The 23,740-nt window shown below is 46.4% G+C and overlaps 1 protein-coding gene across 1 annotated transcript; it reads left to right on the top strand.

Annotated features, from left to right (window-relative positions):
• Positions 1-5,723: 5,723 nt before the first annotated feature.
• LOC112112645 (patched domain-containing protein 3) lies at positions 5,724-17,538 on the top strand. Its single transcript, XM_026647075.1, has 4 exons — positions 5,724-6,566; positions 7,233-7,354; positions 14,919-15,064; positions 15,692-17,538. The coding sequence occupies exons 1-4, from the start codon at positions 5,724-5,726 to the stop codon at positions 17,536-17,538; spliced, it is 2,958 nt and encodes a 985-aa protein (XP_026502860.1).
• The last annotated feature ends 6,202 nt before the right edge of the window (positions 17,539-23,740 follow it).

Here is a 23,740-nt window from a genome sequence, read left to right on the forward strand (position 1 = left end):
CTCCCTGCTATGCCAACATAACAAAACCACCTCAACAAGAGTCATAGGACTTATGTCAGTGTAGTCAGGGCGATGCAGTATCTATGTAGACACTGTGTTCCTTATATAGGCTGACTGTCATTCTTGTCAATTTCGCAGCTCCTGCTGCATGGTCTCCACTTCAAGCCAGGCTGCCACCCAGGCTCCCGGCTTGAGCTGCCACTTGGGCAACCCACTCCCCATTGGGAGCCCTGCTGCCTCCCACGGTTCCAGCTCCCCACTACCCACCGAGACTCCGGACGTGTGTTGACTTCTTCTTGCCAGGGTTGTTAAAGTGACTATGGCTATCTCACATGTGGGAAATTAAGGTGGGGCACACCTACAACATGACACCAGGCTACAAAGGGGTGGTCTGGGACTGTGTGATTAGCGGGTCTGCGTAGGCCTTCTTCCCTACTGGTTACAACTCAATTGGTGGTAGTCCTGCTCAATGGCAATAATTCAGTTGGTGGATGCTCTGCCTAGGGGCAATAGTTCATCAACCAAACAGATGGGATAGGGGAACCCGGGACCACCCTACTAGATTCTGACTCAGGGCCCTCTGCGGCCAACTCAGCTGATCCCCTGCTCTGAAGGGTGTTCTGCCTCTCGTCACCTTCCCTGGTCCATTTCCTACTCCAGTCCGTTTCCCATCTGGCTGCCGCTCAACTCTGGGGAATGTCACTTTCGGGCTCCCAGCCCTCATCCCTGCTGCCGGGTACTGAGTCTCTTCTGCTTGCCAGCCTGAGGCAGGCTCCAGGCAGCTACAGTCCATGGGAGATCCTAGGGTACTTCCTCCTCCCATTATGTCAAGAGAATCATGCATCCTGTGCTTGCAACGCTCATGACAATAGTGCAGAGCAATGGAGGCTCCATTTTCCTGTCAGAGATGGTGGGCAGTGAGGAGGGCCACGTGGTTTGTGACATTTTGAAAAAAGGCACAACAATTATGGCATAAGAGGCAACTTGTGGGAGGGGCACAAAGGGGGCACCAGCTAAAAGGGAGGACACGTGACCTCCCCACATGACTCCTCCCCACTCCGCCCCCAGCCCACACTGTCCCTGTCCCCATCCCCTCCCCATCCCATGTTACCTGGGAGGAGCTCTGTCCTTCCGCTGCTCCAGCTCCCCCTGGCATGTTCGGCTACTCTCCCTAGCAGCCAGGTCCTGGATGCGGCCCAGTGCAGCACAACAGCTGCCTGGGAGAGCGCCTGGCTGCGGCAGCAGCAGGCTGCCTCCCGCCTGGGCTTGGCTTCTTGGACAGCATCTGAGCAAGTTGAGCTCCCGCACCCCTCCAGCATGCTCAGAGTCGGCTCCTGTCCCTAGAAGCTGAGCCTGGGCAGGGAGGGACAGTGGCAGCAGCCTGCTCTCTTCCCAGGCTCAGCTTCTGAGGACAGGAGCTGACTCTGAACATGCCGGAGGGACTCGACCACTGTCCCCAGAAGCTGAACCTGGGTGGGGGGCAGCCGGGCAGTGTCCCAGGCAGTGTGGCTGGAAGAGGAGAGGCTCTGGCCCCTCCTCTTCCCTTCCAGCTGTGGCTCTGCCCCTTCTTCTCCCCGGCTGGGCTGGCTGCTGGAGGGGCACTTGACCAATGTTCCCTCTAATATTTCCCATCCACGTGCAGAATGAATTTTGTTATGTGCACCAATATGGAGGTGATGTGTGGCGGGGGTGGGACTGAGGGGTTCGGATGTGGGAGGGGGCTCAGGGCTGGGGCAGAGGGTTGAGATAGAGGGGTGAGGGTTCTGGCTGGGGGTGCAGGCTCTACGGTGTGGCCAGGGATGACAGGTTTGGGGTGCAGGCTGCCCAGGGCTGCGGTGGGGAGAGAGGACTCCCCACAGCCCTCTCTCCCCGCAGCAGCACCTGGGCTGGGGGAGAGCGTCTCTCCCCAGCTGTAAAAGCTCCCGCTCTGGGGCTGGGGCCGGGAGAGTGAGGCCTCTCCCCAGCCACAGCAGCTCTGGGGCTGGGATCAGGGGAGAGGCGCCTCTCCCCAGCCACAGCAGCTCTGGGGCTGGGACCAGGGGAGAGGCGCCTCTCCCCAGCCACAGCAGCTCTGGGGCTGGGGGAGTCCTCTCTCCCCGCCACAACCCTGGAACTGGGGGGGAAGAGGCATTTTGCCCTGCCGCAGCCCCAGATCTGGGGGAGTCGCCGCAGCCCCAGATGCCCCAACCTCCCCCATCACCACCCCCAACCTCACCCCACGTCCCTGTGTGCAGTGTGCATGCCTGCATAGCCCTTGGTGACCTCCTGTGCAACCACGCAGGTGCGCACCTTAGAGGGAACATAGCACTTGACTCTGCTGGAGGGTCACTTGACCCTTTGTGCCTCTCCCATGAGTCGCCACTAGATGACATTATGGCTTTGGCAGGATGGAGCCTTTTCCACTGCCTCCCCATTGCCAGAGCCTTTCACTATGCTCCACAATCTGGACACAGCCTGCCTCTCACTGCAACATGTAGCTACACTGTCACATACCTTACCTGCCACGACCAGTGGTGTGCAGTATACACATAGCCTCAGTTACATGTTCTGGAGAGGGAAAACCAAGTACAAGTCATAGCTGGGACTTGAACTCCTTAAATATCCACCCCATCCTGTGAAAAGGACAAGAATTAAGCAGAGAATTGAAGGATTGAGGTGGGCTTGGATGGGGGGCAATGGAGAAAAAGAAGAATTGGGGTAGAGAACAGACTAAAGAAAGGTGGGAGGAAGGATAAATGGAGAATAAAGCAACTATTTGCAACCTGCATCCCAAGCAAGGGCGGGTCGGGGGAATCATAGGGAAGTGTTGCAGACCAAGCTGGATGAGGAAGCAGAAAGCCTACAAGGAATGGAAGATGGGATGGATCAGCAAGTAAAGCTATCTCTTGGAGGTCAGAAAGTGTAAGTAGAAGGTGAGCACTGCCAAAAGCCAAGCAGAGTTGGACCTTGCAAGGGACATTAAAACCCACGGTAAAAGGTTCTATAGCCATAAAAATAAAAAGAACAAGGAAAGAAGAAGTGGAACTGCTAAGCACTGAAGATAGGCTGAAGATTAAAGATAGTCTAGGCATGGTCCAACAACTAAACAAATACTTTGCCTCAGTTTTTAATAAGGTCATATTGAAAGGTGAACTGTCAGGCTTGAGGGAGGTTACTGATGGAGTTCCTCAGGGATCGGTCTTAGGACCTAGCTTATTTAACATTTTTATTAATAACCTTGGCACAAAAGTGGGAGTGTGCTAATAAAATTTATGGATGACACAAAGTTGGGAGGTATTGCCAATGCAAAGGACCGGAATAACATAAATGAAGATCTGGATGACCTTGAAAACTAGAGTAATAGAAATGGGATGAAATTTAATAGTCCAAAGTGTAAGGTCATGCACTTAGGGAATAACACCAAGAATTTTTGCTACAAGCTTGGGACTTACCAGTTGGAAGAGACAGAGGAGGAGAAAGACCTGGATGTATTGGTTGATCATAGGATGACTATGAGCTGCCAATGTGATGTGGCCATGGAAAAGGCTAATGTGATCTTAGGATCTTAGGGGAGGTATTTCCAGTAGAGATAGGGAAGTGTTAGTACCATTATACAAGGCGCTGGTGAGACCTCATCTGGAATACTGTGTGCAATAATGGTCTTCCATGTTTAAGAAAGCCTAACCAAACAAGGCTGAGGGGAGAGATGATCGCTCTCTATAAATACATCAGAGGAATAAATACCAGGGAGGGAGAGGAGTTATTTAAGTTAAGCGCCAATATGGACACAAGAATAAATGGGTATAAACTGGCCACCAAATAGTTTAGGTTTGAAATTAGATGAAGGTTTCTAATCATCAGGGGAGTGAAGTTGTGGAATAGCCTTCCAAGGGGGAGCAGGAAGGCAAAAAACCTAACTGGCTTCAAGATTGCGCTTGATAAGTTTATGGAGGGAATGGTATGATGAGACTGCCTATAATGATATATAGCTAAGACTACAATTTTGTCATGGGTATTTTTAGTAAAAGTCACGGACCTACCGTGACTAAAACGTGGGCGGGGCAGACTGGGGATGCCATGGGTGCTGGGAGCAGGGGTTGAGGTGACCCAGGACCCCCTCTAGTGCAGGGGCAGAGCAGGCCGGGCCACAGTGCATGACCTGGGACCCCTGCTGGTGCTGGGGAGGGGAGGTTGGCAGGGCTCCCTATTCGGCTCTGCGTCCCTGCAGCTCCTAGGTGGTGGAGGGAGGGACCAGGGCAGGGGCTCCTCCACTGCTCTCGCCACAAGTGCCTGCTGCCGCAGCTCCCATTGGCCAGGAACCACAGCCAATGGGAGCTGTGGGGGCGGGGCCTGTGGGCACCGGCAGTGTGCGGGGTGGAGACCCCCCCTGCTCCTCTGCCACCTAGGAGTTGCAGGGGAGCCTCCCAGGTAAGTGCCCCCCAAACTCCTGCTCCTAGCCTTGAGCCCCCTCCCACACACCCAAACTGCTGCTGCTGGCCCATGGGCTGCCCGGCTCAGGAAGCCCCTGGGCCAGCACCAGCCGCTGCAGAAGTCACGAAGGTCAGGGAAAGTCACGGAATCTGTGACTTCCATGACAAACTCGCAGCCTTATATATAGCTAATCTGAGACTGCTAGTAGCAAATATCCCCAATGGCCAGTGATCAGACACTAGATGGGGAGGGCTCTGAGTTACTACAGAGAATTCTTTCATTTGGTCTTGCTGAAATGCTCAGAGTCTAACTGACTGCCATATTTGGGGTTGGGAAGGAGTTTTCCCCCAGGTCAGACTGGCAGAGACCCTAGGGTTTTTTTGCTTTCCTCTACACCATGGGGCATGGGTCACTAACAGTCTAAAGTGGTGTAAATAGTGGATTCTCTGTAACTTGAAGTATTTAAATCATAATTTGAGGACTTCAGTAACTCAGCCAGAGGTTATGGGTCTATTAGAGGAGTGGGCGGGCGAGCTTCTGTAGCCTGCAATATGCAGGAGGTAAGACTACTATATTATCATGATGTTCCCTTCTGGCCTTAAAGTCTATAAGACAGGCTGTGAAGAGTCCTGAAAGTGAAGACAGGTAGCTTATGTTCAACGTGATGGAAGGGGGAGCCAGGGAATGAGATGCAGAGAAGGGTGACACAGTCAAAGCGATGAACCATGAAAATGATCTTTGCAGCAGCATTTAAATCTTTACTGCCTCACCCAGGGCAGCCTAATAGCCTTTTCTTTGCTAGCTATGGGCCTGGCCTTAGTTATTTCAGTAGTTCTCTTTTTATATCTTTAGTGGGAAGGGAATTGTCCAATATAATCTCATATCAGCAAGGGGACCATGGGGAAGTATATTGCCAGGAGTCACCAGATACTGTGGGTAAATAATTATTTATGAGAACTTCCTTATGACACAAGCCCTACCCAGGTCAATTAATCATCTAAGAGAAACTGGAAGGAGGGGCAAGTACTGCAGCAGCGCTACCCATAACAGTCCAGAGAGACATTCACAGCCTTTACCCGTCACTTTTCCTTTCCTCCCAGGCACTACGTGGGTAGAGGAGCAGGACCATGGAACCACAGGGCTTAGAGACAATTCTTTCCTCTCCCACGCGGCGGCCTTAGGCAGCTAGCGAAGTGCAGATGAGGGTAGCCCCCCCCGCCCCCTTCCCTGAACCGTTAGCGCCGGGGCAGGGAGCGGGGCCAGGAGCAGCCAGGGGGCGCAGGAAGCCAGGAGCCGGGGTCAGCGGACAGGACATGGGGCCCGAGGAGCAGCAGAGGCGGGGCAGCGGGCAGATGGGCTCTGAGTTGGACCCAGAACCAGGTCCCGGCCCCGAACCGACCATCCCCCCGCACGACAACTTTGCCCTGTTTCTCAGCCGGCGTTTCGGCCGGCTCGGGGGGCTGATAGGCGCCCACCCGTGGCCCTTCCTGCTGCTCCCGCTGCTGCTCTCGGGCAGCCTCGGCGCGGGCTTCCTCTTCTTGCCGCAGAGACAAGCCAATGACATCGAGGGGCAGTTCACGCCGCTCGGGGGGCCCGCCAAGAGCGAGAGACGCTTTGACCAGGAGCATTTCCCGACCCGCGACTCCGAGCGCTTCTCCGGCCAGAGGCTGCTCACAGAGGGCGCCTTCGCCTCCCTCATCGCGGTCTCCGCCTCAGGCAACAACATCCTGACGGCGGGAGCCTTCGGGGAGCTCCTGCGGCTGGACGGGGCGGTGCAGAGCCTCGCTGTTCCCGGGGGGGACCCAGGCACCCAACTCTCCTACCCGGACCTGTGCGTCCGGAGCAATGGGTCCTGCGGCAGCCCCAACCCGCTCCTGGCTGCAGTGCAGGGGGAGCCGGCCCGGCTAGAGACCCTCCTCCCGCAGCTCACGTACCCCGTGTTCGGGAGCAGCGTTTTCATGGGCACCTTCTTAGGAGGCGTTCAGCTGGCTCGCGGAGCGGGCGCCTCCCGGGTGCAGGCAGCCAAAGCCCTGAGGCTGGTTTATTACCTGAGAGAAGACGAAGCCGCGGACCGAGAGAGGAGTTTGCAGTGGCTGGAAAACTTCCTCAAGCGCATCCCGGCTGAGCTGGAGGCTTTAAATCTCACCTCTGTCCAGGTACAGCGCCGAGCAGCCCCCTGGGGTACGGAGCCCTCCCCGGGGTGTGCAGCGGGATCCTCCTGCTCTAGCCTCCCCGCTTCGGGGGCGGGAGAGCCGGAGCGCCGGGCTCTGTTCCCGAACCCGGCACCCAAACCCGGATCCGGAATGAGAGGAAAGGCGCTGAAATGCCCAAGGGAGGGGCCGCTTGTGCTGCACCTGCCCTTGGCTAGGTTGCAATGTTCACTCCAGGCTGGGGTGAGCAAACTACGGCCCGCGAACTGAATCCGGCCAATAAGCCGTTTTAAGCCGGCCCCTGAGCCGCACCACGCGGCTGGGCCCCCCACACGGCTCGGCAGCGCTCAGGCCAGGGCGCTGGTTCTGGAGCCGAGCCACGTAGTGCTGCCCCGATCCGGCCAGGGCCGCAGGATCATTCATCTTCTCTTGGACTGTATGATTAGTTTTAATTAATACTTAACTGTGTGCTAATTTTTTCCTATTCTTAATATGTGATTTTTAGCTTAGGGTTTACAGTAGATAATTACAGCTAAAATCATAATTAAAATATTAAAATGGTAGTGCCTAAAATAACAATCTGAACCCTATTCCTATAGTATTTTAATTATATATATAAAATACAAGGCTAAAGAAAATTTTTATTTAACCCATTATATTTTTTAATGGCAGGTGGCTTACTTTACCTCAATATCCAGACAGGAAGAGTTTGAAGGAAATATCAGGAAAGTGATCCCCCTGTTTTCCATAACATACTTTCTAACTATAGCCTTTTCCATTACTTCTTGTTTAAGGTAAGCTCTTGTCTTCTGTTAATGACCTTTCAAACTTACTCTTCAATATCCTTTATATATTTTCCATTTTACTGAAATGAATCAAAACATACATAGAATCATAGGGTTAAAAGGGACCAAAAGGGTCATCTAGTCTGACCCCCATACAGGAAAGGAATCTTACAGTTATACATATTTTCATGTTTTAATAACTCAAATATTGCTGACGACCTGTATCTACATTAGAAAAAAGATTACATTAGCCAAGCAACCATACTAAATACTAAATTTTAAAATATGCCAAACAGATTTCTTTGTGTTTTTTTCAAATCATTTAAATTCTTTTTCCATCTATTTAAATCCACATTTCAGAGTTGCAAACCTCAAACAAATACCAACTTAGATTAAGCCAACTGATAAAAGAAGAATTCATAATTAGTTCTTTCAGAAAGGACCCTCTTGCCTAGTACAATGAAGCCCTGGTCCAGGGGTCAACAACCTTTTAGAAGTGGTGTGCCAAGTCTTCATTTATTTGATGTAATTTAAGGTTTCGCGTACCAGTAATACATTTCACATTTACAGGGGCCGCCAGACGGAACCCCAAACTGGCAGTGGGCTGAGCAGGGCTGGCAGCCGGAACCCTGGCTCGCAGGAGCCGGCGGATGGAACCCCAGACTGGCAGCGGGGGTGGCAGACGGAACCCGAGACCGGCAGCGGGCTGAGCCACTCAGCACGCTGCCAGTCTGGGGTTCCGTCTGCCGGCCCCTGCCAGCCAGGGTCCCGGCCACCATCCCAGCTCAGCCCGCTGCCAGCCCAGGGTTGTGTCCATCGAGGCAGGCAGCGGGTTGAGCGGGGCCGGCGGCTGGGACCCCGGCTGGCAGCACAGTGCCACTAAAAATCAGCTCACGTGTCACCTTTGGCATGTGTGCTGCAGGTTGCTGACCCCTGCCCTGGTCCTTGATTACGGTCTCTAGATGCTACCCCAATACAACTACTACTACTGATTAAAATATGCTGTGGAATATTGATACAAAAATTGTGGGTGATCCTTCAAGTTATACTCACGTGAGCAGCTATAGTGAAGTGAGACATTTTGCCTGAATAAGAACTACTTACATGAGTAAGGATTTGCAGGAATACCACTAATACATATATTTTAAAGAGAATATCAAGGTTGGAAGGGACCTCAGGAGGTTATCTAGTCCAACCCCCTGCTCAAAGGGGGACTAATCCCCAGACAGATTTTTGCCCCAAATGGCTCTTTTAGGGATTGAGCTCACAACCCCGGATTTAGCAGGCCCATGCTCAAACCACTGAGCTATCCCTCCCTGCCAAATGTGACTTGTTACAAATTTGGTACTGAAAAGCAGATGCATTAAATGAAAACATTATTACTGAAGTAATTTAGCACATAGAGGGACCAATTCTGCAGTAGCACATACAGGGTACAGAGGTCCTTGGCCATGACAGTAGGTGTTCAGATATCCATCACAGGTGTGTAGACTAGGCAGTGTTTTCTATGTACCCTAAGTTTGAACACAGACACAAAATGGAACAAAAAAGAATGAAAGTGAAAAATAAGTGGGGTGCCATTCATAAACTTATTTGCAACTGATGCTGTCCTCCATCAGGGTGTGCAGGTACCATTTCCTATATATCTAGTTACTCCTGCTATTTTGCAGGACAATCTGAAAATATGGATTTGAGGCAGTTCCACAGTGATCAAAATGAGTTTCTATGCTGCCAGGTTCCAACGTGAAAATCTTTCCCTCCTGCACCTATGCATCTATCTGTAGTTTTGGCCTATATAAGATCAACATTTTAGTATGTTATCCTTGATTTGAAGAAAACATTTTGAAACAAAGACAAATCTCTTTATGGTAGTTTGTCATTTGTGAATCCTCTAGAACATTTTTATGAAGGTTTTGGGATTCAATACACTAACATTTCATGTAAAACAAAAACTAGAAAATGAACTATTCCAAATATATAAGAATGTGTTTTCCATTTTTAATAAAAGCTAAATTAGGAAAGGTTTAGTCTTCTAACTGTCCCTGGACTGGAGTTATTATTTATGATAGGGCAACACTAGACATTAACTTAACCATAAATTCCTTTAATAAATCCAAAGGCCAACTACTGTTTCTACAATTGTTTTAAACACATCTAAAAAGCCTAGACAATAAACAATTTACTACATCCAACACAGTAACACACATCCATAAGGATATGATCAATTATACTACAGACGTACCAGACTATTGTCCTCTCATTCTGGTCTGCCCCAGCTTGATTGGCCCTGATCTGATAAAGATTCTTCAGATTCACAGCTCTCTTCTTTCCCTTTCAGCTAACCTACTAACATTAGCAAAAAAAAATATCCCCAATTTGAGGCAGTTTATCCTTACTTTCCTTCCTCTACGGTCTTCCTTTCTTATCTCCTCCACCCCCCTTTCCCTACCAGCAGAAGAGTGGGAAGATTTGTGCTTGTTTCTTTTAAGACACCTTTTTTTTTCTTGTTATTGCCGCTCTTTATTTTATAGTTACCTTTTGAACCATACATCCTTCCCCCACTACATTCTTATAACTCATAATTCTCAGAGCCTTCTTTTACTAGTTGATTGGGGCCTTTTCCTTACTAGCCTCAAATCATAAAGAAAATATATTATTTTCTTAACCAAATTTAAGATAACTTTAATTCTTTAATCTCATAACTATCCCTAAAACTTTTAAAAACACAAATCAATCTTTTTTTAAGTTAGTTTCTTAACAGGTCAGATTAAACATGGCACAAATAGACTAATTTGGCCTCTGTCCCCAATTCAGAACATCCATTTGTGGTCTATGAACTATCAGGGAATGAATATGTTAGCCGTAATTGACTTTTGCTTATTTACATTACTTAAATACTTAACTTTTACAACAGAGCTATTTTGCTCACATTATATCCTGTATCTAAATGGCTGAACAGTTTATTTTTTAGCATGGCTTTTTTTGATTTATGAAAGATTTTGGAACAGATACAAATTTTAGAAATCTACCATGTGATCAGTTCTTCTGTGAGCACAAAAGAAAGTCCATGTCAATATTTATATTCCTCAAATACAATCACAGCAAAATGCAGCTCATTTATCAGTATTAATCTTTAATATTTCAGAGGTTTTACCATTTCTTATTTAATAAAATGTACTCACTGCGTGTATTGTGATAATAATAAAGAGTCACAGAAACAGTCATTTTCTTAACATTGAAGAAGGAACTTTATTAGAATAAAGAAAACAGTATTATCCCTAAAGCTATACTGCCCCTCTCTCTTTCCTTCACTTTAGAGCTTCTGTCCAGGATCTTTTAAAATTTAAAGAAATGGCACACATATCCTCACATGTGAGCCATCAGCACATACTTACTTTTTCTGTATAAACAATCTTTAACAGAAATTAATATTTAACAAGAAATTATAGATCCAGATGAGTTACCAACTTCACTAGTCATCCAGATTTGGTTACCTTCTGGCCTTGAGGAGGGTTTTTCCAGTTGATTTGCTTAAATTATCAAATCCCAGCAGGATAGATTCAGACTCAGTAGGATTATGACACTTTCCCTGCACTGAGGCTGTGCTGTGAGTACCATTATTATGGTCACACAACACATCATCTGGGTTTGGGACCAGCTAAGGATCCCCATGTTACTTCTGAATGAGTACCTTGAACAGTCTCAATCAGTGACAACAGCTAATAGTGTTATTCTACAAAATTAACATGTTTCCGCCTTGTGTTTTAAGTCCTGCTCTATGCTGGGCCACCATACTGATATTTATAGCATTTTCTGAGAACCATCTGCACAGATTATGGTTTGGTCCACAAGTTTACTTGGGATAAATCCACGAATGAGAAACAGATTAAACAACACTTAATCTTGTAGATAGTACAGACTTTGAACTGACCCACCAACTTATTTTTTGCCCTGGGCTATTGAGCATACTACCTTAAAAGTCTCTTTACAAATCAAGGTTGTTTCTGCTCCTGAATCAATTTTAAATTTAACTATAATATTGAAATCTTGAGATCCAAGCCTGTACATGAATGCTGTCTTTGAACAGAGATCCCAGAAAATAGGCACTCATCCTTGCTTGGGATATTTCCTTGACTTCTTTTCTTCCATGGACATGTTCAAATGTCCTTATTACTTTTTCTACATATGCTTCTACTGTGTGGGCCAGTGGTTCTCAGCCTGAATCCCACAAGCTGCTTGTGGCCCAATCAGCACAAAGCTGAGGCCCATGTGACATCCTCAAGGCCATACAGGTAGTATTGGATGTGGACCACATAACACATTGTGGGCCATATATGTTATGTTTCCATTCTTGTGGATGTTCTCTGAACTCTTTCCAGTTTATCAACATCCTTCTTGAAATGTGGATACCAGAACTGGATAGAATATTCTAGCAGAAATCACACCAGTGCCAAATATAGAGGTAATATAACCTCCCTACTTCTACTTGATATTCCCATTTATACATCGAAGGAGCACACTACCGTTATTGGCCAAAGCGTTGCACTGGCTGATTATGCACCATGATCCTCAAGTATTTTTCAGAGTCACTGCTTCCCAGAATAGAGTCTCCCATCCTGGAAGAATGGGCTACAGACTTTGTTCCTAGGTCTATAACTTTACTTTTGGTTTTAACTTTATAACTTTAACCTTAACTTTTGGCCTTATTAAAACACATATTTATTAGCTTGCACCCAGCTTACCAAAAGATCCAGATCTCTGTATCAGTAACCTATTCACTTCATTATTTACCATTCCCCCAAGCTTTGTGTCATCTGTGAACTTTATAAGTGATAATTAAGGCTAAGATTATGTCACAGAGGATGGAATCCATGGCTTCCAGAGACCTCTGTAAAATTTTCCACTTCAGACCCAGGGCGGCTGGGCTGGAGCTGTCAGCCAGCAGGGGGAGCTCTCAACTGCCGCAGGCACCGAGGCCCCCCCCAGAACTACCAGCCATGGGCCCCAAAGTTCTGAGTGGCGGCAGGGGGCCCCTGACAGCCCCCAGCCTCCGCGGGCAGCAAGGGTACCTTGCAGCTCCCAGCCACCACAGGTGGCAGGGGGATCCTTCAGCTCTCAGGCACCACAGGCGGTAGGGTGGACCCCAGGAGCTCCCAGCTACCACGGTGGCGAGGGGGACCCTGGAACTCCCAGCCTCCATGAGCGGTGGGGGGACCCCGCAACTCCCAACCACCACAGGTGATGGGGGGGGGGAACCTGGCAGTTCCCAGGCATCATGGTCAGCAGGGGAACCCCAGCAGCTCCCAGGCAGCGTGGGCAGCAGGGGAACCCCAGCAGCTCCCAGGCACCTTGGGCAGCAGGGGAACCCCAGCAGCTCCCAGAGAGCGTGGGCAGCAGGGGGACCCCAGCAGCTCCCAGGCATCATGGGCAGCAGGGGAGGCCCTGGCAGCTCCCACTTGGTGTGGGTGGTGAGGAGACCCCCAAAGCTCCCAGGCACCTTGGGCAGCAGGTGAGGCCCACGGTGGTGTGGACGTTGGTGGAGGTCCCAGGATCTTTGAGCCACCGTGGGCACGTGGGGGACCCTGGAGCCACAGCAGCTGTGGGTGCTGGACACCCACCTCACCCACCCCCATTTTGTCAAAGTCATTTTTAGTAAAAATCAGGGACAGGGCTCAGGTGTCCATGAATTTTTGTTTATTACCCATGATCTGTCTATGACTTTGACTAAAAATAACCTTGACAAAATCTTAGCCTTACTGATGATTTTATGTTTCCTTCCATGCCATTGATAAATAGCACAAGGCCAAGAGCTGTTCACAATGGGACCCCACTAGACACACAGTTGCTTGATGATGAGTCCCCATTTACAACCTGTCAATTACCCAGTTTTTAATTCATTTATAAACAGTTACAGTTTCACTCCTAATGAACTTCTCTAGGCATTGCTGTTCCCTGTGTAAGCTACATTATGGCTCAGGATCTTGTGATGTGCTCCTTCCTCTCAGGCCATTCCATGTGCTTTCCAAGACTTGTGGAGAGCAGGAACTTTGGCATTTTCTTTTCCTCTTATTTATGTCCAGAATTAGTCAACTTCTGACACCATGTCGTATGGCATATGTAAAGAATCACAGAAAGAAATACTGTATCCTAAGAGCAGAAAAGCTTTATTAGAATAAGCAAAACAATATTATCACTAAAGCCATTCTGTTCCTCTCTGCTTCACTGTAAAGTTTCAATCTACAACTTTCCCCAGCCCTTTCATGCCTGGTTTTCTGCAAGAGATTTAAAGAAACAATTCCTATAGCCATGCACTAGTCAGGTGTGAATGATCAGCAGGACATTTTCATAGCTAAAGGGGTTGATTCTGTGAGGCACTGAGAATCTCTTGCAAGATGCTTAGATACTGCCTTGGTAGGCATGGTATAAAGGAATTCTGTAGACAGAGACGGAGTCCTCTTTACTCCCGTTAATTTCAGTGGGAATTGATAGTCCTCAAGATCTTGCCAGATCAAGCCCTGTGTTTTCATTTATAAAGGACTAAGATGCACTAAAAGCATTTATTTCACACCAAACTATGATATACATTCCCAACATAACCTGCATACTTTTCCAAGCAATGTATTAAACAAAGGGGCCAAAAGAAAAATAATTGGCTCCTGATAATCTTAATCAGATTTGGACTCACTAGCATGAGGACCAGCTGGGAGACCCCTGGACTCTGTGAAGGATAGAGAAGCTATTACACAGCTGTGTAAGCTGTGAAGCAGGGCTGCAGCCTGAAGCAGGGTGCTAATATTAGTCTGGCAGAGAGGCAGCATTCTACGGCCCACATACTCTCATCATGGGAGCCAACTTGTTGCTCATAAGAGAGCCAAAGACTAGACATCCTGGAAATTACCTCAGAAGTGGGAGACAATGTCCAATTGAATGGCTGCCCTAGTTGAGCCTTTCCCTTCCTGCAAAAGGCAGAAGCTCAGTGGCAGACCTCAGAGCTCTGCCTTTCACTCTTTCTCTCCAGACTAAAACAAAGCCCTCTGGTTTCTTGCCTATGTCCATTTTCTTTCCTTTTTCTTATCTTCTCTCTTTTCCTTATTATCTCTGCAAGATAGTGAGAGAGAAGGAGAAAGAGAACTGGAGAAAGGACTCCACACTTCCGAGGCAAGGAGGCAAAGAAAACTGAAAGAAGAGGATCTGGTTGAGGTTTACATAAGCAGGGCAGAGTTCACAACTCTTTGTTTCCCAGTAGGTAGCATCATAATACTTTGACTTTTATCCATCCTTGTATGATGGGGGAAGAGAGAGAGACAACAATTCTGCTGTCAGTTAAACTCATGCAACTACACTGTGGTTGCGCTGTTAAACTGGGGACTGATTTGGCCTATGGTGTGATTTTAAAATGTTTGTTCCTGGTGCTCTTAGTAAAGTATTAATGAGAATCATGCTTTCAAAATTGCTTTGATAAAACATGACAATTATAATTGTTATATTAGAAGGATTTTGCATGCTATTGCATATATATATATATAAAAGCTTGAAAAAATCTAAACAAGATGCTTTTTACACAATTTTCCAGGGTTGACTGTGTACGAAATAAAGTGTGGGTTGCAGCATTTGGAGTGCTGTCTTCTGGGTTAGCTGTGCTAAGCAGCTTTGGACTGTTGCTGTTCTGTGGGGTACCATTTGTCGTGACTGTGGCAAATGCACCATTTCTTATACTGGGTAAGTGAAAAAAAAAAATGGGTTTGATGAAAAAGTGGAAATGCAAAATATGCCTTGCAGGAGACCATTTTAACATAGCATGAATCAGGAATCAGCACAATTAAAAGTTAAGACCACTGAGTAAATTCATCATTTTCAAGGTGTTTGCCCATTCTGGTATTCAGCAGTGCAGAATGTTTTTTAAAAAGGGGGATAGAAGGGCTCAGTTCTCTATGGTCATAGAGGAAGGTACAATATCAGAGGGCCATTCAGCTCAGTGTGAGATTGGAGCTGGATCCATGCTCCTGAAAGCTGTTCTATATTTTCCGTATCATGAATGAGGGATATACCTTATCGCCCCAGCCACGCTCCTCTTTCAGAGAAATGTTGTGAGAGAGAATGAGAGAGAGAAATCTCACCTAAAGGCAAGGTGTAATGGGAAATGTAATACATTAGGTCATATATGGGGGGGGGGGGGTATTTTCTCTGGATCCATAACTTCACTTCTTATCAACACAATGCTTATTGCTCAGCTTTCTTCATTACATTTACTGGTTTAACTTATTTGTTTTGAATTTTTGCTATTTTCCATTAGAAACTGATGTTGATGGTATGTACAATAAGCTATTAACCTTTTCCCTTTTGTAGGGGTTGGAGTTGATGACATGTTCATTATGATCTCCTCCTGGCAACAGACTAATCCTAAAAATAAAGTTGAAAAGCGGATGGCTGAAACTTATGCAGAGGCAGCAGTGTCTATCACAATCACCACTCTCACTGATGTTTTAGCCTTCTACATAGGGATCATGACTTCCTTTCAGTCTGTGAAGTCCTTTTGTCTCTACACAGGAACTGCTTTCATCTTCTGCTATATATACAACATCACATTCTTTGGAGCTGTTCTTGCTTTAAATGGTAAAAGGGAAGAAGGCAACAGACACTGGTTAATTTTCACAAAAGTGAAGGACATTGTTCAGCCTCATCGCTCCTACTTGTACAACATGTGCTGTGTAGGAGGCTTTTCTGATAAATCTTCTGGGGGAGAAGATGAACATCCAATGAACAAATTCTTTAGGAAATATTATGGTCCTTTCCTTACAAAGATCTGGACCAAAGTGTTTGTGGTGTTGCTGTATGGAGGGTTCCTGGCTACTAGTATTTATGGGTGTACTCAGATAAAGGAAGGTATAGACCTGCGAAATCTGGCTAGTGACGATTCTTATGTTATTCAGTATTATGATTGGGAAGATGAATATTTCTCAGAGTACGGTCCTAGGATTATGGTCACTATCACAGAAAATGTACCTTATTGGAATCTATCCATTCGTAATGACATTGAGAACTGTATGGAGTCTTTAGAAAATAACTCCTATGTGGACAAGAGACTCTCAGAGTCATGGCTACGAATGTATGAAAATGTTACTAGAAGCCGTTCACTGAATATAGATACTAAGGCTTTTTTCATGGGTAATTTATCTGAACTATTTAAATTATTTCCAGAGTTTGAATGGGACATTGATATTCGCTATAAGGAAATAGCAGCCTCACGTTTTTTCATTCAAACAGTGAACGTTACTACTGCAGTTGATGAGAAAAACCTTTTACACCAATTAAGAGACCTGGCCAAGGACTGTAAGATCCCATTAATGGTATATCACCCAGCATTTATATACTATGATCAGTATATCGTAATAGTGCCAAACACCATTCAGAATATTGGAATTGCTACTGGAGTTATGCTGTGTGTTTCCTTGCTGCTTATTCCCAATCTGCTCTGCTCCTTGTGGGTAACTTTTGCTATTGCTTCTGTTATTGTTGGCGTTGCTGGTTTCATGACATACTGGGATGTTAATCTTGATTCCATATCTATGATTAACCTTGTCATTTGCATTGGGTTTTCAGTTGATTTTTCTGCTCATATATCTTATGCATTTGTTTCAAGTGAAAAGTCAACTGTAAATGAGAAGGCAGTTGATGCACTGTATCTTCTTGGCTACCCGGTGATACAAGGTGCTATCTCCACTATATTAGGAGTAATTGTGCTGTCTGCAGCACAAGCTTACATCTTCAGAACATTTTTTAAGATTATGTTTCTTGTTATCTTGTTTGGAGCTGTTCATGGTCTTGTTTTTATTCCGGTATTTTTAACATTTTTTGGAATTTGTGGCAGATCAGCAAACAAAAGAGTAAATATAAAAACAATAAGAGAAAACAGCAACTCTTTTAGTAACACACAAAATCCAAATAATGTTTGGTGTTATGAAAACCAGATTGATAGTAATGGAGACAATTTTCTAGAAGACAATATTATTAGACAACCAAATGATATAGGAATGGAAAAGCCAAACAGTGGCTACCTCCGCTCCAATTTCTTTCCAGTTTCACAAAATCATGACAGCAGTTCCTGCCTCTATCAGAATAATGCAGTAATAGTTTACAAAAAACAAATCGAACAGCTTCATGACGAAGGTAAAATAAATCCAGATTGCCCATAAATTTATTTACAATTTAAAATACAGCATATGAGCCAAAAAGTACACATTGAAGGTTTCAAAACATTAATCACCAGACTTAAATTTATATTGTATGAAAATGTCAGTTTTCTACTGTTCAGGTTTAACACTTAATGGGAGTAGCTCGAAGCCCACTAGGGAACTTTTAACGCACCATAGTAGGATCCATGTGGACAGTTACTGCACAGCATGCAAGTGTGCTGTAGATTTATTCCACAGTATGACATGCACAAACTGTTCATCTAGATAAGCACTTAGATCACTAGAGAAAATGTGTGGGTCAAGTGAAATGATATCACAAAATTAAAAGATTACCAAACAAAAAAACTTTGTTAAAATACATTTAAAGTTAAAAGAGTGTTTCAATAGAGTCCAACTAAAACCCCCTCAGAAATTGCACTTTCCTTTACCAAAATGCTACAGAAAATATTAAGAAGTTTGGAGATCATTAATTAAGAGCTCCACCTAGTTTCACACTGCTATGTATTATTTTGTCACTCATTATAATCCCACTTTACATAATCCAGTCACCAGCCTTAAATTTTCCACTCTGCTGTATTCTATAAAGGATATATGTTATTGGGTGTATTCTGTTGATTTTGTATATTCTTTGTTAAATGACCAGTAAATATTTCAAAAGAAATATAATCCAGGACATGTTAAATTCTGCCAGCATTATTTGGGCTTTCTCATAGTGTTCTTCTTTATGAAAATTAAATGTAGGGAGCCCTCTATTACCAAGGAAGCAGACAAATTGTTATTGTGGTCGATTGAAAACCAGGCCTAGGAACAGCAGCAGTGCGTAAGTACTGCAGCAACTGGCAACTCAGCAACAACACGTCATTGCACTACACCAGGAGCACCCCGGGACCTATTGCAGCAGATGGCATCTGGGTTGCCACCTTTGACCCATCTGGCTTCACCAGCAGCCACCCTGTTAATAGCTACCCTCTGACCCAAATGTAACCAAATGATTTGGTGACATTTGAAAGGGTTGCCAGAGTTTCCCTGTGAGAAATCTGCTTGGCTCAGCCCATGTATAGTAAAGAACAGGCCACCTTCAAGGTGTTGGAGTTTGCAGGAGCAATGGGCTACACTCAACTGGAGAGAACGCATTATATTGGATGGACATACAGATGCTGGTTACAGAGTGAAATATCTTCTCCTGGGACACAGCCCAGGTCAGCACGCATGGTTTTGGGATCTCTGGTAGTAGTGGCTAAAACTTGAGATCCACTCTTCTGCAGAACCTGTTTAGTTATTGGTGGTGGAGCAATTTAGAAAGATTCTGCCAGGCAGGCCATGAGAATGGAACTGATGGTGTCATACCGAACAGACAGCTGCAGATGTGCATCTCGTGGAAGACAATATGGCAGCTGAACCCCTCCCAGGGAATAACACTTCCTCAATGACGAATCCCCAACTAAATCATCCCAGCCAGGGCTTTGTCAAACCTGACCTTAAAAACCTCTAAGGAAGGAGATTCCACCACCTCTCTAGGTAACCCATTCCAGTGCTTCACCTCCCTCCTACGTGGGCCCAGTGCAGATTTTCCCTGAGGCGTGCCAGCTGCCTGTTTATCCATGAGGCATGTTCCTTTTTTATTCCTTTTAAGGTCTACAAAACCTCTTCATAGAAGCTCGAGAGGAGAACATCTCTTGTCAGTTCTTCAAGGGAAGTCTGGGGGTGGGGGCGAGTTCTGCAGAGCCAGACTGGCCAGTCACATCTAGTTGTGATGAGGACAAAGAGGAAGATCATTCCTCCAGTGAGGGCAGATTGCTGTCAGATGAGTTTTGTGGTGATGGTGACAGACTGGCAGCCCACTTCTCTCCCTTTGGGCCATCGCAAGTATTGTGGAAGAAAGCAAAGGAGTCTGGAAGTGGGACGGTAGCTCTGATGTTACAACCATCATCCTGACAGTATTTGCTTCCTCCACATATACCTGAGAGTCTGCACACCTGGGTATTTGGCTGGCGGTCTCCTGAAAGGCCCTGACCCTTGAGAGAGGATTTGCTGTTTCTGTGATATTTGAGAACCTATGGATAAATATTAAATGCGCATTAATATTAGAGGGCAGACAAAAACTACTAACCACACTGTGGAGAGCTGTCTGTCCTGGCAGCTGGAGTATGAAGTTGTGATTCTAATAGCCTTTTAATGCCCACTGGCAGAGGGCCCACTATACTATAAATCATATCAGGGAAGACACACTCACTACCCCCGACATACCATTATCATAATATGTATCCAAAAGGTATCTTAAAAGGTATTGTATGTAAACTAGTGATGTGCAGGTCAGGAATATCATTGTGTGATGTATGTGTGGGTTCTCTATAAACAGTTATGTAAATGTGCCCCAAATATGTTCTTTAAATGTATTTTGGAGGCAGTGCAAAAATCAAGCCTGTCTTATACAAAGGAATGTGGCCCACTTGCTTCCAGGCAGAGAACAAGGAAAGCACAGTTACATATGAGGTAAACAAAGCATACAAGCTAACAAGCGGTGGAGGAAACAGTTTAGTGACCAGACGGGGGGCAGAGTCTGCACTCTCAGGAAGTCTTCCTGGATTTTGAGACAAAGACCATGGAGTTTGGAAAATAAAAGGAAAGCAAAAAGACATTCTAGGTATCCATCACTTAGGTCATGTCTGCACTACGAAATTAGGTGAATTTTATAGAAGTCGATCTTTAGCAACCGATTTTATACAGTCGATCGTGCATGTCCCCACTAAGCGCATTAGGTCAGCGGAGTGCATCCTCAGTAACATGGCTAGCATCGACTCATGGAGTGGTGCACTGTGGGTAGCTATCCCACAGTCCCCGCTGCCCATTGGAATTCTGGGTTAAGCTCCCAATGCCTGATGGGGCAAAAACATTGTTGCGGGTGGTTTTGGGTACATGTCGTCAGTCTCCCCTCTCTCCCTCCCTCCCTTCTTGAAAGCAATGGCAAACAATCATTTAGCGCCTTTTTTCCTAGGTTAGAATCATAGAATATCAGGGTTGGAAGAGACTTCAGGAGGTCATCTAGTCCAACGCCCTGCTCAAAGCAGGACCAATTCGCAACTAAATCATCCCAGCCAGGGCTTTGTCAAGCCTGACCTTAAAAACCTCTAAGGAAGGAGATTCCACCACCTCCCATAGCACGGCAAGCATGGAGCCCGCTTAGCTGCACACTGCTTTTGTGAGCATTGTAAACATCTCATGCATTATCCTGCAGTATGTGCAGAGCCTGGCTAGGAGCCGCCAGCACAAGGATGATGGTGAGGACGACCTAAACACAGACGTTCCTGAAAGCACGGGATGTGGCAATTGGGACATCATGGTGGCAGTGAGGCAGGTTGATACAGTGGAATGCTGATTCTAGACCCAGCAAACAAGCACAGACTGGTGGAACCGCATAGTGTTGCAGATATGGGTGATTCTCAGTGTCTGCAAAACTTTCGCATGCGTAAGGCCGCTTTCATGGAACTGTGTGAGTTGCTTTCCCCCCACCCTGAAGCGCAGGAATACCAAGATGAGACCTGATCTGACAGTTGAGAAGCAAGTGGCAATAGCCCCGTGGAAGCTTGCGATGCCTGACTGCTACTGGTCAGTCGGGAATCAATTCGGAGTGGGCAAATCTATCAGGGAGGGCTGCTGTGATCCAAGTAGCCAAGGCAATCAAGAACCTTAGAATCATAGAATATCAGGGTTGGAAGGGACCTCAGGAGGTCATCTAGTCCAAAGCATACTGCCTTTCCTCAGTAGCAGTTGGCACGCCTCAGGGAAAATCTGCACTGGGCCCACTGCACAGCATGGAGCAACTTGTGCCCTTCATGGAATGAGGCATACCCTGACACACATTAATCGGGGATACTTGCAGAGTCCCAGCCATCTTTTGTGGAGTCAACATCAGCTGCTTGCCCAAAATCTGCCACACACCTGGTCTCAAAAAGAGCACCCCCTCATGGTGAGTTGATTCAAATGTCACATGGACTGGTGATGACAACATCTCCCCAGCCTCCCTCAACCTAACCCAGAACACCGCTGAGCCTACAATTTCAACTCTACATGATGCACCCACAGCCAGGATAATAGTATATAGGCCTTCAATTCATTACAATCTCTCCTGTAGGCAGGTCAAACCAGTTATCTCGTCAGAGAAAGCAATTAGGTTAGTCAGGCATGACTTGCCCTTGATGAATCCATGCTGACTGTTTCTGATCACTTTCCTCTCCTCTAAGTGCTTCAGAATTGATTCCTTGAGGACCTGCTCCATGATTTTTCCAGGGACTGAGGTGAGGCTGACAGGCCTGTAGTTCCCCAGATCCTCCTTCTTCCCTTTTTTAAAGATGGGCACTACATTAGCCTTTTTCCAGTCATCCGGGACCTCCCCCGATCGCCATGAGTTTTCAAAGATAATGGCCAATGGCTCTGCAATCACATCCGCCAACTCCTTTAGCACCCTCGGATGCAGCGCATCCGGCCCCATGGACTTGTGCTCGTTCAGCTTTTCTAAATAGTCCTGAACCACTTCTTTCTCCACAGAGGGCTGGTCACCTCCTCCCCATGCTGTGCCGCCCAGTGCAGTAGTCTGGGAGCTGACCTTGTTCGTGAAGACAGAGGTAAAAAAAGCATTGAGTACATTAGCTTTTTCCACATCCTCTGTCACTAGGTTGCCTCCCTCATTCAGTTAGGGGCCCACACTTTCCATGACTTTCTTCTTGTTGCTAACATACCTGAAGAAACCCTTCTTGTTACTCTTAACATCTCTTGCTAGCTGCAACTCCAAGTGTGATTTGGCCTTCCTGATTTCACTCCTGCATGCCTGAGCAATATTTTTATACTCCTCCCTGGTCATTTGTCCAACCTTCCACTTCTTGTAAGCTTCTTTTTTCCATTTAAGATCAGCAAGGATTTCACCTGTTAAGCCAAGCTGATCGCCTGCCATATTTACTATTCTTTCTACACATCGGGATGGTTTGTTCCTGCAACCTCAATAAGGATTCTTTAAAATACAGCCAGTTCTCCTGGACTCCTTTCCCCCTCATGTTATTCTCACAGGGGATCCTGCCCATCAGTTCCCTGAGGGAGTCAAAGTCTGCTTTTCTGAAGTCCAGGGTCCGTATTCTGCTGCTCTCCTTTCTTCCTTGTGTCAGGATCCTGAACTAGACCATCTCTTGGTCACTGCCTCCCAGGTTCCCATCCACCTTTGCTTCCCCTACTAATTCTTCCCGGTTTGTGAGCAGTAGGTCAAGAAGAGCTCTGCCCCTAGTTGGTTCCTCCAGCACTTGCACCAGGAAATTGTCCCCTACACTTTCCAAAAACTTCCTGGATTGTCTGTGCACCGCTGTATTGCTCTCCTAGCAGATATCAGGGTGATTGAAGTCTCCCATGAGAACCAGGACCTGCGATCTAGTAACTTCTGTTAGTTGCCAAAAGAAAGCCTTGTCCACCTCATCCCCCTGGTCTGGTGGTCTATAGCAGACTCCCACCACGACATCACCCTTGTTGCTCACACTTCTAAACTTAATCCAGAGACTCTCAGGTTTTTCTGCAGTTTCATACCAGAGCTCTGAGCAGTCATACTGCTCTCTTACATACAATGCAACTCCCCCACCTTTTATGCCCTGCCTGTCCTTCCTGAACAGTTTATATCCATACATGACAGTACTCCAGTCATGTGAGTTATCCCACCAAGTCTCTGTTATTCCAATCACATCATAGTTCCTTGACTGTGCCGGGACTTCCAGTTCTCCCTGCTTGTTTCCCAGGCTTCTTGCATTTGTGTATAGGCACTTAAGATAACTCGCTGATCATCCCATTGTCTCAGTATGAGACAGGAGTCCTCCCCTCTTGCGCTCTCCTGCTCGTGCTTCCTCCCGGTATCCCATTTCCCCACTAACCTCAGGGCTTTGGTCTCCATCCCCCGGTGAACCTAGTTTAAAGCCCTCCTCACTAGGTTAGCCAGCCTGCTTGCGAAGATGCTCTTCCCTCTCTTCCTTAGGTGGAGCCCGTCTCTGCCTAGCACTCCTCCTTCTCAGAACACCATCCCATGGTCAAAGAATCCAAAGCCTTCTCTCCGATACCACCTGCGTAGCCATTTGTTGACTTCCATGATTCAATGGTCTCTACCGGGCCTTTTCCTTCCACAGGGAGGTGTGACGTTGTGCAGTCTACATGGTTTTATAAAAATATAATAATA

The sequence above is a fragment of the Terrapene carolina genome, unplaced genomic scaffold, assembly GCF_002925995.2.
Source record: "Terrapene carolina triunguis isolate 2854851 unplaced genomic scaffold, T_m_triunguis-2.0 Scaffold51068, whole genome shotgun sequence".
Lineage (NCBI taxonomy): Eukaryota > Metazoa > Chordata > Testudines > Emydidae > Terrapene > Terrapene triunguis.